This window comes from Jaculus jaculus, chromosome 8 (assembly GCF_020740685.1).
Source record: "Jaculus jaculus isolate mJacJac1 chromosome 8, mJacJac1.mat.Y.cur, whole genome shotgun sequence".
Classification (NCBI taxonomy): Eukaryota; Metazoa; Chordata; class Mammalia; order Rodentia; family Dipodidae; genus Jaculus; species Jaculus jaculus.
The window spans coordinates 108,153,383-108,171,556 of NC_059109.1; the positions used below are offsets into that span (position 1 = coordinate 108,153,383).

The 18,174-nt window shown below is 44.3% G+C and overlaps 1 protein-coding gene across 5 annotated transcripts in view; it reads left to right on the forward strand.

The window, feature by feature from the left end:
* The window catches only part of Ninl (ninein like), a 129,505-nt gene that overhangs the window by 48,151 nt on the left and 63,180 nt on the right, over positions 1 to 18,174 (forward strand). For 4 of the 5 annotated variants that reach the window (XM_045156030.1, XM_045156033.1, XM_045156034.1 and 1 more), the window contains exons 2-3: positions 16,683 to 16,876; positions 17,357 to 17,453. In XM_045156030.1, the coding sequence (XP_045011965.1) occupies positions 16,694 to 16,876; positions 17,357 to 17,453 (280 nt within the window). In that variant the 5' untranslated portion in view covers positions 16,683 to 16,693. Of the gene's footprint in view, positions 1 to 15,633; positions 15,656 to 16,682; positions 16,877 to 17,356; positions 17,454 to 18,174 lie in introns of those variants that run through there. The other variant, XM_045156032.1, reaches the window with a different exon arrangement.

Genomic DNA, 18,174 nt, shown 5'->3' on the forward strand with positions numbered 1-18,174 from the left:
CCTGGTAGCAATGCTTGCATTTGAATTTTAAATTAAGCTTTAGCATTAGAACTATTGAGGCTGCTTATTTTAATTTTAGCAACAAGAAACCAAGTGTTCCTCTTTCTCTGGACTATTGCCTGGTTTTGCAGCTAGCTGCTGTACGCTGGCCAGGCTTTTGGGTGATTTGATGTGCTCATATTCTAAATGTGTGGAATCCTAAGGAATAATAATTCATTCTGAATGTTGAAGAAATGGAGGAGACCTTTGACATTCTCAAGTAAATAGTGTTTATTGTTTATAACACATCACTTTGTGTAGGCAAGTAGCCACCTTGGGAACCAGCAGGGTTGCTGGGGAGCAGTGCTAGATAAGTGAACCCAGGGGACCACCCCAGGGATACCTGTGAGTTCAGGGAAGGCGCTTCCCATACTACCATTCTTCCTCCCGTGTGTCTGTGGGAGGATTAGAGAGGACAGGGTGTTCTGGGCTCTGCCCTCATGAGAAAGCCTTGAGGAATCTAGACAGACCTCCTGTGGCTCACACACTACGGGTTCCTTGATTGCTTTTCCACAGTGGGTGGAAAGGGAGGCAGTGAGGCACTTCTAGAAATAGGATTTGTGCAGCCTGAAGACTGAGAATGTGGACGCTTATGGAGTGGGGCATTAGTCATGGTGGTGGTAGTGGTAGGAACATTGCAGTGAGGAATCAGGGTAAGCTGTGGCTTCTGCACATGCAGATCTCAGCATTCTCCGTAACCATTCACCACATAACCAGCTATGTCAGCAACCCCAAGAGTCCAATTTCAGAAGCTGTGTCCAAGCAGGGTCCCAAGGATTGTAGAGAAACCTGGGGAAAAGGGCCTGGCTCCTAGCTGTGGAGGCAGCTTTGCCATGTCTCTGTTCAGTAAGGGCTGTCTTTCCTGGTGCCATAGAACACTGACATATGACCCATGTCCTGTCTCCACTGACTTGGCAGTAGGAATGTGGCTGTTCCCTGGCTCCTTACATATTCCAGACGATGCCACTAAGTACACAGGACAGCAGAGTCTTGGTCTCTAGGATGTCAGTGCTCCTGGAGGAAATGGCCCCAGTCTGTGTTTAGCTGTTTGGGTGATATTTACAAGTATCCACCAGACTGTGCAGAATAAAAAGTGCTCTGATCATCTGGTCAAATTGGCAGTTCATGGGAGGGGCTGGTTCTGGCGCACAGTCTCAGGAGCCCCTCCCCTGTAAGTGTCTGCTATTCACTACCTTTTGGCTGGGCCTGAAGCCCATGGCTGTGCTTATGTCAAACTAAGAGTCAGGCCAGTCTGGAGCACAGGTCAGTCTGGTATGGGTCTCCTTCCTGTGGGTCTGTGGCCATGCTGCAGGTTGATGGCCTGGGGTCATGCCTGTCCTGCTGGAAACACCCAAGGCTGCTGGTGTAGACCCAGGTGTTAAAGATTCCCCACCTAGTGTTGCAGTCCGGTTCGCATTGCTGGTAGAAATCACCCAACCAAGAGCAGCTTCTGGGAAAAAGAGATTTATTTTGGCTTACAGACTTGAGGGGAAGCTCCACGATGGCAGGGGAAAACGATGGCATGAGCAGAGGGTGGACATCACTCCCTGGCCAACAGAAGGTGGACCATAGCAACAGGAGGGTGTGACAAACACTGGCATGGGGAAACTGGCTATAAAGCCCATAAGCCCGCCCCCAACAATACACTCCCTCCAGGAGGCGTTAATTCCCAAATATCCATCAGCTGGGGAGCTAGCATTCACAACACCTAAGTTTATGGAGGACACCTGAATCAAACCACCACACCTAGGTTAAGCTGGGAACAGAGAATAATGAAAAACTGTGTGCGTGTATGTGTGCATGTGTGTATGTGTGTAATTCATTTTGTGGGGTTAACACAAATATACCATATAGAGTTTTCACACAAGGCAGAACAGACCAGCTGTCTTGGTGATGTCACAGGCAGGAACCAAAGGGGGCTGGGACTCTCCACAGCAGTGCTTCTCCAGGAGGAAGGAAACTGGACAGTGCGCAGGGTTGGTTCCCTAAGCTTATCCATCCTAGGTTTCCCCCCGCCCCCCCCGCCTAGAGAAGAGTGGCTTGATGCCCATGCTGCATCCTGCCCCTCAGTGCCCTTTACTCCTTGTTGGGTGGCAAGACATGTTTATCACAGTTGATGTGGCAGGATTGGAGGGAGCTCACCTGAATGCCAGCTGGGCACCATGCCTCAGGTCTGGATAACCTGGGTGCCACATGCCAGGGAGAGCTTCCCAACAGGGCAGCTGCTAGATAATGGATATCACCACTGAGGGGCAAATCTGAATCTCTAAAACAGAGAAAGAGAAGCAAAACTGCAGGTTCTGGGCTGGAGAGATGGCTCATCAGTTAAGGTGTTTACCTGCAAAACCAAAGGACTCAGGTTTGATTCCCCAGTACCCACATAAAGGCAGATAAACAAAGTGGCTGGTACACTCATTCATATTCTCTCTCTCTCCTTGAAAATAAAAGGCCGGGTGTGGTGGCACATGCCTTTAATCCCAGCACTCAGAGGCAGAGGTAGGAGGTAGGAGGTAGGAGGCTACTCTAAGACTACATAGTGAATTCCAGGTCAGTCTGGGCCAGAGCAAGACCCTACTTTGCAAAAGCAAAAAAAAAAAAAAAAAAAGAAGGTTCAGATAGCGTCTCAACTTCTTTCTGCCGAGTCAGGTGGAGGCCTGTGAAACTGTGAAAGGTAACTAGATCATAGAGGGGACAGTGTCCTGAGGTGCCCTGATTTGTTAATCCATTGGATTGAAATCAGTTTTTATTTTGTCTAAGAAGTGTACTCACATGGATTAATTTGGGGGAGGAGGGGTTCAAGGTAGGGTCTCACTCTAGCCCGGGCTGACCTGGAATTCACTTGTAATCTCAGGGTGGCCTTGAACTCTTGGCGATCCTCCTACCACTGCCTCATAAGTACTGGGATTAAAGGCATGTGCCACCATGCCCAGCTCCATTTCAGGGTTTAAAAAATGATAATTATTAACAACATTTTTTTAAAATTTTTTATTTATTTATTTGAGAGCGACAGACACAGAGAGAAAGATAGAGGGGGAGAGAGAGGGAGAGAGAATGGGTGCGCCAGGGCTTCCAGCCACTGCAAACGAACTCCAGACATGTGCGCCCCCTTGTGCATTTGGCTAACGTGGGACCTGGGGAACCAAGCCTCGAACCGGGGTCCTTAGGCTTCACAGGCAAGTGCTTAACCGCTACGCCATCTCTCCAGCCCCAATAACATATTTTATATGAATACATCATGTGTCGATACCCTCTTTTCCCTTCTCCCTGCCCTCATCCCATTGGGGACTCTCCTCGGTGGAGTTGCAGGTATTCCCTATGGGGTTGTGGGTTATTTTGCGGGGGTGGGAGGAGAGGAGGGGAGGGAATGAATGCCTCTGGGCATGATGTCTCAACCTGTGGATCTTACAATCTCCCCCCATCCTGCAAAATTCCCTGAGCCATGGTGGGTGTTTTCAGTCTACTTCAGTGATGAGCTCTCAGGAGCCTCTGGATCTCTGTCTGAGGTGTTGAGTGTCCTCAGGGTCTGTCTCCTTCACCCTGGTGCTGGTTATCAGTTTCACCTTGGAAGCAGCTCTCATGCTCATCTCCCCAGTTCCTCTGTGGTTTCAGCTGTGGCTTGGCTGAAGTGCAAGGGGTAGTAGTTTCTCTCCTTGGGTCTTACTAACTTATGAAAAAATATTTTTATTTCTTTATTTGTAAGCAGAAAGAGAGAGAATGGGCACACCAGAGCCTCCAGCCACCACAAATGAACTCCAGATGCATGAGCCATTGTGTATCTGACTTTATGTGGGTACTGGGGAATTGAACCCAGGTTGTTGGGCCTTGTAGGCAAGTTCCTTAACCAGTGAGATCTCTCTCTAGCCTGATTAAAATTTTGTTTATTTATTCATCTGAGAGAAAGAGACAGAGAGATAATGAACATACCAGGTCCTCCATTCACTACAAACAAGTTCCAGACGCATGTACCATCTTGTGCATCTGGCTTACATGGGTACTGGGGAATTGAACCTGGGTCCTTAAGCTTCACAGGCAAGTGTCTTAACTACTGAACAATCATTCCAGTCACCTGGTTAATTTTTTTTTTTAATTTAAAAAGCATACATTGACATAGCAAGCCCCCTTCTCATAGAGGCAGCCATTTTCAACTCTCTTGGGTGTTTTTGTCCATGTTCCTAGTAGCCATGCTTTTCTGTTACTTCTCCTGACCAGTCCTAACAGCCTTTCCTCGGTGCTTTCATCCTTCCACACACGGCATGTGGCTCCACCATGCAGACTGTGTGACTGTCAGAACTGAGAAGTTGACACAGTTACATTTCCAGTCTTGTGCCAGGTTTGGCTTTATAGAGGGTAGCATTTTCTGGGGTTTGCTGAATTGATAATGTGCTTACCCTTAATTTTCCAAAGGCTCCATCAGCTCTGTCACGAACTTGTCTTATGTCCTGTCATTTTCTAAATGTGATCAGCTTGTGGTTCCCTGGCATCTGCCCCCCACTCCCACAGCAGCAGTTCCCATGGCTTGGCGGGGACCCAGGCCCCTGGTCCCCTGTCTTGCTCTGTCCTGGTTGCCTCCTCTTTGTGCTGAACTCAATACCATGGTAGCTTCCGAGTTTGATGCCTTCTTCCCACAGTGTGGATGGCTTGTGTCAGTTCCTTGACTTTCCCCTAGGGTAGAGGCGCTGGCTGTGCCATGCTGTGCTGGAGCAGGGGCCTGCCTTTCTCTGTCCCTCTAGGTGTTTGTAGACTGCTCTGATGTCCTGAGGACATGCTGCTGTGGGTCCTTTTCGTTTGTTATCTCACACAGTGGGACTTAACTGCACGTCAGCTTGGAAAAGTCTGCTGTTACTCTGATGATCTGTTTCTTGGCTTCCTTTCCTGGACGTTCATAGGGTGCTTGCAGCTTCCAAGTAGACTGGCAGCGTGTGCAGCAGGGCTTGGGGAGGCCAGGGAAAGGTGCCGTGGGACACGTCCAAGCAGCTTCAGAAAGCAGACCATCCTTCAGACACTTTCTTGTTTTTAAATATTTTTATTCCTAACTTTCTAATTGGGGTACAAAATATATAAGAATTCACTGTCTTAACCTCTTTTTTTTTTTTTTTTTTTTTTGAGGTAGGGTTTCACTCTAGCTCAGGCTGACCTGGAATTTACTCTGTAGTCTCAAGATGGCCTCAAACTCTTGGTGATCCTCCTACCTCTGCCTCCCGAGTGCTGGGATTAAAGGCGTGCACCACCACGCCCAGCTTTGTCTTAACTGTTTTAAATGCACAGTTAAATAGTATCAGCTATATTCACATTGTTGAGCTACAGAACTGTTCGTCACTACCTCTGGACTCATTATGGTTTAAATTGACAAAAAATCTTTATGTTTATAGTCTACAAGAAGTTATGGCTTAACATCTATGTGCATTGTGAAATGATTAAATCAAGATATTAACATATCAACTGTTTCCTAATCTTAACATTATTTGTAGCAAGAACATTTATGATTTACTTTCATTTTCAAGGATTTCATCCATGTTACTAATTGCAGTGACCATGTTGACAGTACAACCCCCAAACTCAGTCACTAAAACTTTGTATTATTCTCTATCATCTCTCCCACGATCTGTAGATTCTGTAAGATTACATGTGAATTGCATGTAGATCCTGTCAGTAAGATTACACATGCATTGTCATTGTGTGAGTGAATCACTTCACTTATCAGTCTTCTGAATTTATTCATTTTGTAAATAAAAAGATTTTCTTTCCCCATCACATCATTTTGTGTGTGTGTGCATATGTGTATGCCTGTGCTATGTGTGTCCTAGGCACGTGTGTGTATGTGGATGCACATGTGCATATCATGTTTCTTTATCCGGTCACCTTGATCGATTTTGTTTTGTAGCCTTTTCATCTTTTTGCAATACTGAAAGTACCCCCATCCTACAGTGGGGTGTAGAACCCCCACATTCCTTGGCAATCACCATTCTACTTTCCGGGTATGCATGTAGCTAGGAAAATGGAATCGTCTACTCTGCCCCTTTGTGATGACGTTGTATGTAGAATAGTGTGATCTCGATTCATCTGTCTTCCTTTCTGAGGTTAAGTGATATTTCACTGCATGGACATGCTACATTCTGTGTGTTGATGGACACTTTGGTTGTTTCCACCTCTTGCCTATTTGGTGGTTAGTTGCAATGATTGTGGAAGTGCAAATATCTGAGACTCTGCTTTCAATTCCTTTGAGTGCACACTCAACATAGCATGGCTAGGTTGCAGAGTAATTCTGTTTTCAGGTTTTTGAGGAATCTATATATATTTTTTTCCATAGCAGCTGCCTTGTTTTTACATTCCTATCATTAATAAACAAGTTTTAATTACTCTGTCCTCCCTAACCCTTTTTACTTTCTGTTTGTTTTGTTGTTTTTCGAGGTAGGGTCTTGCTCTAGACCAGGCTGACCTGGAATTCACTGTCATCTCAGGGTGGCCTCAAACTTAGGGTAATCCTCCTACCTCTGCCTCTCCAATGTTATTAAAGGTGTGCACCGCCACACCCAGCTTTGGGTTTTCATTTTTTATTGTTATATCCCCTCCTATTACCTTCTCTTATGCCCTCTCCCTATCTTAAAAAAAGTTTTTTTTGAGAGAGAGCAAGCAAGAGAAAGAGGCAGAGAGAGATAAAGAGAGAGAGAGACAGAGGAAGATAGACACAGAGAAAGAGAATGTACATGCCAGGGCCTTTTAGCCTCTGTGCATTAATGCCAGACGTGTGCGCCCCCTTGTGGAAATGTGTGACATTGCATGCTTGTGACATTTGCGTCTGGCTTTATGTGGGATCTGGAGGATTCAAAGGGGAGTTCTCATGCTTGCAGGCAAGTGCCTTAATGGCTAAGCCATTTCCCCAGCGCCCCCCTTTTTAAAGGATTTTTAAGGATTTGAGTTCTGATGTGTATTTCTCCCCAGGAGTTATTGTGTATTTTTTTCATGATTCTTGGTCATTTTGTAAGTCTTCTTTGGAGAATTGAACATCAATTCCTTTGTTCATCTTTCAGCTGGAATACTTATTTTGTCGCTATTGAGTTATTGTGGGAGTTCCTCATGTGTATCGGTTATTATCCTCCCGATCAGATATGCAACTTGCAAATACTTTCTCCCATTCTGTGCCTGCTTTGAAGAGTAGTTCTTAAATGTGATGGGGTTCCAGTTGTCTGCCTTGGCTTTGGTTGCCCAGGACTTGGGTGTTACAGTAAGAAAGCATTGCCAAGTCCAGTATCCCGTTTCCTTGTAGATATGTTGTAGATTTAGTGCTTATTATAAGTCTTTTTTTAAAAAAATTTTGAGCTTATTTTTGGACATGGTATGAGGTAAGGCTTAGACCATTCTTTCATGTGTGGACTGTTTGTTGAGGTGGCCATCCTTGTCTGCTGTGCTGTGTGGGCACCACTGTAGAGGAGCGCTTGGCCACGTACATGAGGGTTGGCTTCTGGGCCCTCAGTTCTCCCACATTAGTCTGTTTGTCTTTCTGTCACCACCACACTGTTTGTGTGGGGTCAGTTCATAAATTTCCTGTTTTTCTCTAACCTCTTATATGTTTATTGTTTAGATACATTTTATGGACATTTCCTTATTCTGCCTCCACCTTCTGAGCACTGGGATTACAGGAACATTTGGCTGCATTTTTATTTTTTATACGGTAACTGAAATAGGTCTCTGTATATAAAAAAAAAAAAACCCTCCCTTGGTCTCTAATTATCCTTTTTAATACAACATTTTATTTTGTTTCATGACTGTCATGATTATTTATCTCTCTGGAGATGTGAAAGTCTTTCTCTGTGTGTGTACCTGTATGTGTCTTGGGTTAAGTCTCATCTTTACTCCCCCTTCAGTCATGGGTGCCACCCTCATTGGCTCCAGTGTCTAGCAAGCAGTGTGTAAGAGTGTATGTGTGTAGGTAAGCCTCCCATTCAGGTTTCTCCACCACTTACTTCTGAGACCTATAATTAATAGTGCTTAGAGTTTGTCTAGAACCTTGTTCCCTGAACTGTATTGGTACCCCTGAATTGGGAGTAGTGCCTTGTGGTGGTGTAGTTCCTATGTGGTGTGTTTCCATGTGGGCAGAGCCTGACCACATGCCCTGGGGGACAGCTGTCTGCCTTTGGAGCCTTGTAGTTTCCCTTTGCCTTTCTGACCAGGGTGTCTACTCTCAACCACTGTGGTTGGTTGCACAGTATTTGAAAGGCTATAGAAAAGATGCCACCCAACCCTAGGGTGAGGGGGAGACAGGTTTTGCTGAGTATGTCCAAGGACAGATAGTATCTTTTTTTCCACCATTTTTGAAAATGTGTCTAACTACTTACACAAGACCATCATAAGAGGAGGAAAAGATAATGACATCAAAATAAAAGAGAGACTGATTGAGATGGGGAGGGGATATGATGGGGAATGGAATTTCAAAGGGGAAAGTGGTGGGGGGAAGATGGTATTACCATGGGATATTTTTTATAATCATGGAAAATGTTAATAAAAATTGAGAACAAAGAAAATATGTCTAAACACTGTCTAGGATGGAACTTCTTAAACTTTTATTTACTTATAACTCCTTTTTACTTAAGAAAGTTTGACACCACCTCAAGGATGTACACATATAAAACACACATAAAAAACAAATATTTACTGGCAATCATAAAGAAATGGATTTTAAAATTAATTTTTGGTAAATAATATTACTGTTAAAATCAAAGCATATTTGCATGCTAATGAGATGAGTGGGCTTGTTTACTTGTACATAAAGAGTTAAATCTTGGACTGGAGAGATGGCTTAGCAGTTAAGCACTTGCCTATGAACCCTAAGGATCCCGGTTTGAGGCTCGATTCCCCAGTACCCATGTTAGCCAGATGTACAAGGTGGTGTATGCATCTGGAGTTCGTTTGCAGTGGCTGGAGGCCCTAATGCACCTCTATCTCTTTCTCCCTCTTCCTGTTTCTCTCTCTTTCTGTCACTCTCAAATAAATACAAGCAAACAACAAAAAAAGAGTTAAATCTTGGCTGCATATTTGATGCTGCAGGACACAGAACCTCTTCAGTGTTTCTCAGAATTGATTGATAATTTGATCTTATAATCATCAGTGCTAAGAATGCTGCTTCACATAAATGTGTATATTTCACACAATGTAAGACATATATTTAGAGCCATTTCAGAAATTGTCGGGAGTTCTGTTCTAACACCAAGCCAAAATTCATGTAATAATTATTTTATGAAATTCAGGCCAGCAACCTTAACAATATTCCTTAAAATCAAATATTCTATCATAATACAATTTGATACTTACACGTTGAGAAATGACAGTAGGAAAGTATTTTAAGACTTTGTTTTCTGTAACTAAACCGTTTTTTCTATAAGAGCAGAGTTTTGTATGTATGGCAAAAACACTGCAGTTTATAACATATAATAGCCTTGAATCTGAGCCCAGGTGTTTCAGGCAGGGTTCCTTGGTGTTGGATGCTGTGACATCATGTTCAGTGCCAAGGGCTTATGTTGTGTGTTTAGACCCAAGGCTGCATAAAGTAGCATTCCGAAACAGGCAAGTGTTGCCCGAAGCACCTGAAGTTCATTACACACTTGATTTTCTTGCTGTTGCCAAATGTTATGACTCTCACATCCAGTTACACAGACATATGAGGTTGTGACCCACAGTCATGAAGTCTGGTAAGATGTTGGTTATGAAATGCCCTAGCAGTTTTCACTGATCTCTAGCTATGTCTGGCTCAGCTGCTTGCTATGCCTGGCAGGGACAGGTCTCAGACTCACAGGATGAAGGACGGAAGACAAGGAACAGTTCCACAGCTTGGCGTACACGCTCCATAGGTACACTGGCTGCTCAGATGAGGGGCAGCCTTTGTCTGCCGAAGGGGGCTTACTGCTTACATAGAGCCTGTCCAGTGCCCATATCCCCATCCCCCATGCCTGCATCTCCCTTCACCTTGCACTCTAGGGCAGGAGTTCAGACAGGTGTTGTATACTCACAGTTGGGAGCCTTTGATGGCTTGATAAGCTACAGGTCTCCTCGGTGACAGTCCAGATGTAGGAATAGTCGTTGGGCCACTGCGTCCTGTGCTGAGCATGCTGCTGCTTCCTGACCTTCCTGGGCGAGCAAGCCCAACAGTGACCTCCCCATGCAGCCCCTGCTGGTCCTGGCTTGTCCCCAGCCTGGACTTCTCCCATTGCCATTTTGGGAGCAGCTGCCTGGAGCTTAAATGGCTGTGTTATATTGCTGTTACCTTGTTGAGATCATGTGGTGATTTTGCTTAAAGTGGGCTTATCACAAACCATTAGACATAAAATGTAAATCAAGTATTTCTGGCATTTGCAGTGGGTGCTGATGAGGGTCATTCCTTGGTGTCCCTCTGCCTATAGGCAGAAGAAGGGGTGGGATATGTGACGACTTGTGGTCACTCCTGCCTCAGCTGAGGGCTCACCCTCTCAGGGCTGGTGTCCTGAAATGATGCTTTAGTTCATGGTGCTGTCATACAGTATCAAAGAATGTGATTTATAAAGGACATAATTCAGTGCTGGAGAGATAGCTTAGTGGTTAAGGTGCTTGCTTACAAAACCAAAGGACCTTGGTTCAATTCCCTAGGACCAACGTAAGCCAGATGCACAAAGTGATACATGCATCTGGAATTTGTTTGTAGTGGCTGAAGGCCCTGGCATGGCCATTCTCTCCCACCCGCCCTCTCTCTCTCGCTCTCTCTGCCCCTCCTTTCCCTCTGTCAAGTAAATAAATAAAAAATATAAATAAAAAAATAAAGGTCAGAATTGAATTACTCCCAGTTCTGGAAGCTAGGAAGTCCAAGATCCCAGCGCTGGCAGGCCAGAAGCTGCTGGAAGACTGTTCTCTGCTTCCAAGCAGCACTTTGTTGCTAGGCCTCTGGCTGGTGGGAAGGCAAAGAGCACACCATAGGGTGCTGCTCTTCCCAAGCACCAGCCTGCAGCTGACCTCCCTGTGGCCATTACTCCTGGTCACAAGCTGTTCCTGTCTCCTGGAAATCCCAGACCAGCCTCAAAACTGTGACTCTGTGGTTCTGGGAGGATGTGAGGTACCAGTGGTCTGCACTAGGCCTGGTGTGGCTGTCTCAGCTGCCGCGTGGTCATCCTGTGGTTTGAAAGGTGTTTATTTCCCTGTGTCTCTCCTTAACCTATGAAAAGTGTGTGTGGTGTCACCAGCTAGGCCTTGCATTGACCTTAAATTGCCCTTCTGTGGGCAGTACAGGTCCCCCAGGCCCTCTCTCCTCTTCCAAATAGAAAAGTGCACCTCAGCAGTGCTAATTGTGTTTCGTGCTAGTCCCTGTATTCATAAAAAGCTGTAGCATCAAGAGTTCTGAAGCCAAGGTTGAGGCAACCCCAAGTGGCTCTGATGCATGACATGCCCACAGTTGGAAGATGAACAGGCTTCTTTTCTGTCCCTTCTGACCCTGGGAGAAAGCCCAGCCATCCATGCTGCTCGAGAGCATTAGAGCTTCTCCTCCTGGCTGGGAGGGTCAGTGGGCAACAATGTAGGTCACCTTCCTAGGGTGCACGAGGAATAATGCCCAGGGTTTCATAAGCGAAAGCCCCACATTTTTCTGATGTTTCTAAGACAATACTCAGATACACTGTGTGATACATGCAGGGAAGGCATAGAAAGAGCTCTGAGAACATCAGCTAAAAAAATCTTGCAAAATCATTCTATCTTAGACTTAGAAGTAGTCTCAAAACCTCCAGTCTAAGCAGTAGTTTCCTCAGGGAAATGAGACTGGGGGTAGTAGGAGGACATATTTTTAAAATTTTATGGGGCTGGACCCAGGTTCAATTCCCCAGAACCCATATAAGGCAAATGCACAAGATGATACATGTGCCTGGAGTTTGTCTGCAGTGTCTGGAGGCCCTGTGCGGGCTCTGGATGCTCTGGATCTCTTCTACTTCTCTGCTGCTGCTTCAGTTTCCTATACACCTCAATTTTTAGTAGAAGTGTGTATTTTGCTGAGTATTTTTGGTCTTTTTCCCCCCAGGCTGCTTTGGCGTGGTACCTACGCCACCATCTTAACCGGAAGTCCAGAAATGTAGTTTTTGAGAGGTCATATAAGTAAGAATTAAAGCCAGGCATGTTGATGCACACCTTTAGTTCCAGCATTCAAGAGGCAGAGTATTACTGTATGTTCGAGGCTAGCCTGGGACTGCAGAGTGAGTTCCAGGTCAGCCTGGACTAGAGTGAGACTTTACCCTGAAAAAAATAAGATTTAATAACTACTTCTTTTGTTTCATACTTTAGGGTTGTTTTTTTTTTTTTTTTTTTTGAAAGTCTGAATTCTTCATTTGAGAGTTCATGGGGTATTTGCCATTCTGAGTCTGGCTTGTTTTTCTTAACATGATGATTTCCATTTCTATCCATTTTCTTGCAAACAGCATTCTTTTGCTTGATAGATACCTAGGCTGATTCTATAATTTGGCTTTATAAATAAGGACTCCAATGGCATGGATATGGAAGTATTTCTGCTGTATACTGACTTACATTCATTCTGGTATATATCTAGAAGCTGGATCATATGGTATTTTCAGTTTTTGGAGGAAGTGCTATGCTGGTTTCCATAGTGCCTGCACTAACTTACATGTCTACTATGCAGGGGCCCTTGCCGGAATTTGTTTGTTTTCTTGATAACAGCCATGTGACTGGGATGAGATACTATCTCAATGTGCTTTGATTGGCATTTCCTTGGTGGCTAAGAAGGGTAATGAACATTTTTTTCATATATTGATTGCAACTCACACTTTTTTAAAAGAACTATCTTTCATTGCATTTAGTGATTGGATGGCTTTTTGTTTAATTTTTTGAGTTTGGTATATGTCTTATATGCTTATCTCTGTTAGGTGCATTGTTGGCAAAGATTTCCTTCAGTTTTCTAGTCTGTGTCTTCATGCTTTTGGTTGGTTTCTTTGTTGGATAGAAGCTTTTGAATTTCATGCAGCCTTGTTTATCAGTTCTTGGAATTACCTGAGTTATTGGAGTTCTTTTCAGAAATTCCTTGTTAATACATACATCATAAAGTGTTTAAAAATATTTATTTACTTGTGAGAGAGAGAATGGGTGCATCAGGGCATCTTTGCCACTGCCCAGACGCCTTCACCACTTTGTGCATCTGGCTTCATATGAGTACTGAGGACTCGAATCTGGGCCATCAGGCTTTGCACACAAGCACCTTTATCCACTGCGCCATCTCCCCAGCCCATGAAGTATTTTAATCTGTGTTGCAGGTGAGAGATACAGATTGAGTTTCATTCCTCTGCTTGTAGAAATTGAGTTTTACTAGCATCATTTGTTGATGAGACTGTGTTTTCTCCAGTGCATGTTTTCCTGTAGAGTTAAAGTTTTTATTAGGACAGTTATAGTACCATGCCCTGAGCTTGGCATGGTGGAGTCTGAAGCCAAAGAGTAAGGGGGCGGGGGGAGAATAGAGGGGAGAAAGAGAGAGGGAGAGAGTGGAAATGGGCTCAAGCAATACAAAAAACAAAGCTAGGTGGTCAAGTCTCTCGGGAAGGGAGTGTGTCTAGTCCTTCAAGGTCTTTAAGGGGAAGAGGCTGTTCTGTTCCTGAACTTGGCAGGGATAGGGGCTGGGGTGAGGCAAGAAAGCTCATAGATAGAAGAATAAAGTTATAATTCAGATTGTCTTAGGTCAGGCACAGGATAGCTGGGCTCACCCAGCTGGCCTTGGTCTCCGGCAGTTGGAGGGCTCTTGACGGAATCTGTATACTGATGGTATCTCACCATGCTGCCCTTATCACAGTGGCTGAAATTGTAATGCCTTCAGCATTGCCATTTTTGTTCCAAATTGCGTTGGCTATAGAGTCCTCTGGGAATTTTAGGATGTCTGTAATTTCTGTGAAGCAGGGGGTGAGAACTTTTATGACCATTGTATTGGATCTGTCGATCTCTTTTTTTGTGGTATAGCTGTTTTTATAGTAGTAGTTTTGCCAGCCCATGAGGGCGGGAGGTCTTTTCATCTCCATGTCTTCTTTAAGTGTGCCTAAGATCTCATTGTTACCTCCTTGGTCAGGTATTTTTAAAAATATGTTCCCTCTCTGTCTCTCTGTGTAAGCTATTGTGAAAGGGATTATTTTTGTGGTTTCTTTCTCAGCATGTTCACTGTTGGTATTTAGAAAAGCTGCTGATTTTTGTATGCTTAGTAACCCACTAGTTTGTTGAAAGTGTTCAACAGATCTGATTTTTTTAGAGTGTTTTGGGTTTATTAAGTATAGGATTATAATACCTGCAAACAGGGATAATTTAGCTTCTTTCTTTCCAAATTGTGTTACTTGTGTTGAGTTGTGCTTTTTCTATTCCTAGTTGCTTCATGACTTTTTTTAGGTTTTTTTTATTTTAGTTTTTTTTTTTTTTTTTGAAGTAGGGTCTCCCTGTAGCACATGCTGACCTGGAATGCACTATGCAGTCTCAATCTGGCCTTGAACTCACAGGGATCCTCCTACCTCTGCCTCCTGAGTGCTGGGATTAAAGGCATGCGCCACCATACCCAGCTTCTCTTCATGCCTTTTATCCTGAAAGGATATTGAACTTTCTTGACCGCCTTTTCTGCATTTGTTGAGGTGGTCATGTGATTTCTATTCTTAACTCTATTTTTGTGCTTGCTGAATTACACTGATGTACACATCTCGAACCAACTTTGCATGCATAGAATAAAACTGATGTGTTCATGGTCTATTATCTTCCTAATGTATTCTTGAGTTTGCTTTGCAGGGATTTTATTGAGGATTTTTATGTCCATGCTGATGGCCTGTAGCTTTCTTTGTTTATGCCCTGCTCCGGTTTTCCTGTCAGAGTAACGTTGGCTTTATAGAACGAAGTGGCTCCTTCCCTTTCTCTTCTATGAACTCTTTTGAGAAGCATCGGTTTTCTCTAATGGCCTGGTAGAGTTCAGCAGTGAATCTATCTGGTCCTGGGCTTTTCCTTATTGATTTGACCTCTCTCAATTTCTATCCTGCAACCTGTCGTGGATTTAGTGCTATAACACCTTCATGCCCTCTTGGTCAGCAACCTGCTGCCACCAAAAGTCCCAGCTGTCACCCCCACCTTTGTCCTCTTAGTCGTCAACCCATTGCCATCGAGAGTCTAGTTTTGTCTGCGTAGCTGTTACGCTTCATGTAAATACATCCTCGTTGCCGCCTGCGCCGCCAGTGCACGCCGCTCTTTGGGCGGGGAGAGAAGGACCTGGAAGGAGAATCAGCCGCTCCACAAGCACTTGAGGCACTTCACTTGTTCACGTACACCTGAGAGGAGCACTGTGCATTTACATTTTCTCAGTTTCCTAACAGGATTATGAAGAGGTGGTATAAAATATTTACAAATGGAAACACAGCTGAGTTAGAACTAAAACAGAGAACTCAATCTCTACACAGCTGGGCTGTGTGAGACTAGGTTTTAGGTCATGTTTTCGTTATTAAAGCATTTTGCTCATTTTACAGGAAACAAAAGCAAGTGCTGACAGCCTTGGCTGCTCTCTCCCTTCTCTCTCTGCGGATTACATGTAAGCAGCAGCCTCAAGCTCATGCTGCCCTGCCTTTCCCATTCTAATGGACTGTAAATTCAAACTGTAAGCAAAATAAACCCTTCCTTCCTTAAAAAAAAAAAAAAAAGCAAGTGCTGAATCATGAAAGCCCCAGTCAGTTATTTTTAGCATATGCCTCCTAACTTTCCTGTCCCCTGGTTTCTTATTGTCTTTGGCTGAGTGTTGGATGGGTAACCACTCAGGGAAGGTCTACGATAGATGGGTCCTGGAGGAAGGGTCAGCAAACACGAGAAAGCAAGTCCAGCCATAACTATGTAGACAGTCCGCCCAGACTGTTCAGCCATAGATAAATCCAACTACTGCAAAAAAAAAAAAAAAAAAAAGAATAATCCCTTGAAACATCTGTTTAGCTAGCTTCTGCCCTCTGTAGTCCATTTGCATGGGCAGTGAGCTCAGGTGTTCCAGCATGATGGGCGGAGGGCACGCCTCCATAGCACTTTTGTTTCATGGAATTTCATAAAGTTTATCTACTTACTTTAGTGTCTGTATGTAAATATGCCTATGTGTAAGGGAAAGAACTTGTGTTTATAAAGTAAAATGAAAAATATATACATATATATACTTTTTACCTTATGTATTTACATACTATATATATGTGAACTAGAAGCATGCTTGCCAAAATATCAATAGTATTTTTTAGGAAGTAGATTGTGAATGGTTTGAGATATTTTCATATTTACCTCTTTTCTTTCTTCCTCTTCTCCTTTATCCCCCTGACATTTTCAAAACAGGTCTTGTATGTTTCCCAGGCTGCCCTAGCTACAGCACCAGGCTTTGCCTATTTTCTAACTCTGTAAGATTTTTCAATATATTTACAACAACAAAAACACTTTTCTTATTGTGGATGACTAAAGGACAGCTTTCTAGCCTGGGTCCCTGTTACCTACTCTGGCCTCCTGCAAAATGGAGCCGATTCCTCCAGCTACACCTGGGAAGGCTTCTGATGTCTCTTCTCACAAAGCAGCTCTGTGGCCTGTGTTTGTCCAGCATGTAGGCATGTGATGGGGGCAAGACACCTATTCTGACTTTTTCCTTTCTCCCTCATGACCAGCCTGCTATGGGATGGACAACGAGGATGAGAGCCACTATGTCACACAGCTCAAGGAAGTCTACAGCAGCTGTGACACCACAGGGACAGGCTTTCTCGACCAAGAGGAGCTGACCCAGCTCTGCAATAAGCTTGGCCTGGAAGAGCAACTGCCTGAACTCCTGCAGCTCCTCCTTGGAAATGACCGCTTTGCCCGGGTGAGTGTGGGCTCCTCCTGAGGAACAGCACTGAGCGCCATGGGAGGCTCACATTGGTAACCGCTTTGCCAGGGTGAGTGTGGGCTCCTCCTGAGGAACAGCATAGAGCACCATGGGAGGTTTGCGTGGGCAGTTAGTAAACATCAGCTGAAGAAAGACTCTTGTGAAAGGAAAGTTAGTAGAAAATCAAATAGCGTTTTTCTTCTGTGGAGTATAGAAGGAATTTCTTAATTGAAAATATAACACACCCACAACACCCAGCTATTTCCAAATTATGTTGATTGATTCAATTTAACAAAATTGTTTGCAGAGCTTATTTAGTGATGGGGTGATGGTTCACGTTTATCTTCCTTATCATTTGAAAAAGCAGAATGAATGTTCTCACTCTAAAAGGCAACTATTGGGTATTTCTACATGAGAAAAAGATTCAAGGCTATCTATCAAAAATAACCTTGTCCCCTCTTCTTCAAATTCACAAAGGTTAACTTCGAGGAATTTAAGAAAGGCTTTGTGGCTGTGTTGTCATCAAACGCTGGTATTGGCCCTTCCGATGAAGAAAGTAGTTCTTCAGAATCTGGTATGAGGATTTCCTCTTACCCATTTCAGTTTCTTTCTATTATTTATTTGTTTCCTTGCAGAGCATAACATAGCCATTCTGCAAGCTAAATTCCAGCCCCACTCTTTGTCACTACCAAGCTGCATGAACCTAAAAAAGACATCTGGGGTTTCCTCCCCTGTGGACATCTGGATGTGGCTGTTGCACCTGCCACCTCCCCACACTCTCCTGCACACATAGACGTGGTTGTGACGGCGCAGATATGCAGATGGAGCTGGGAGGAAGTAGAACAGAAAAGCATAAGGTTTAGAGCATTGTCATAGTCCTGGAGACCAAAAGCCACACCTGCATCTGCCCCAGACCTTCAGACCTGCCAAGAGAATGCAGAGTCCTGGGCTGTGTCTACAGCCCGTGCCTGTCTGGGGTGGTTCTAAAGGAATAGTTGTAGGAAGTAGTCACCAGGTCTCTGGAGCTATGTGTTCTTAGATTATTGGGACAAATGCAAATGGCACCTGGAGTTGAATAGGAAGTTCCTTTCCGCCCACCCTGGCTTTTCCAGCCTCACTGCAAGCACTAGGGCAGTGTCTGCTAAGTGGTAAGACTTCTGGTGTCCTCTAGATAGCATCTGTGTGCTTAACAGTGTGTCTGTGAGTCACATTGATCCAAATCTGCAGCTTCTGAGAGGGTTTTACATCAGCACATGGGGGCCCAAAGCCAACCTTATACCCCCTCCCACACACAT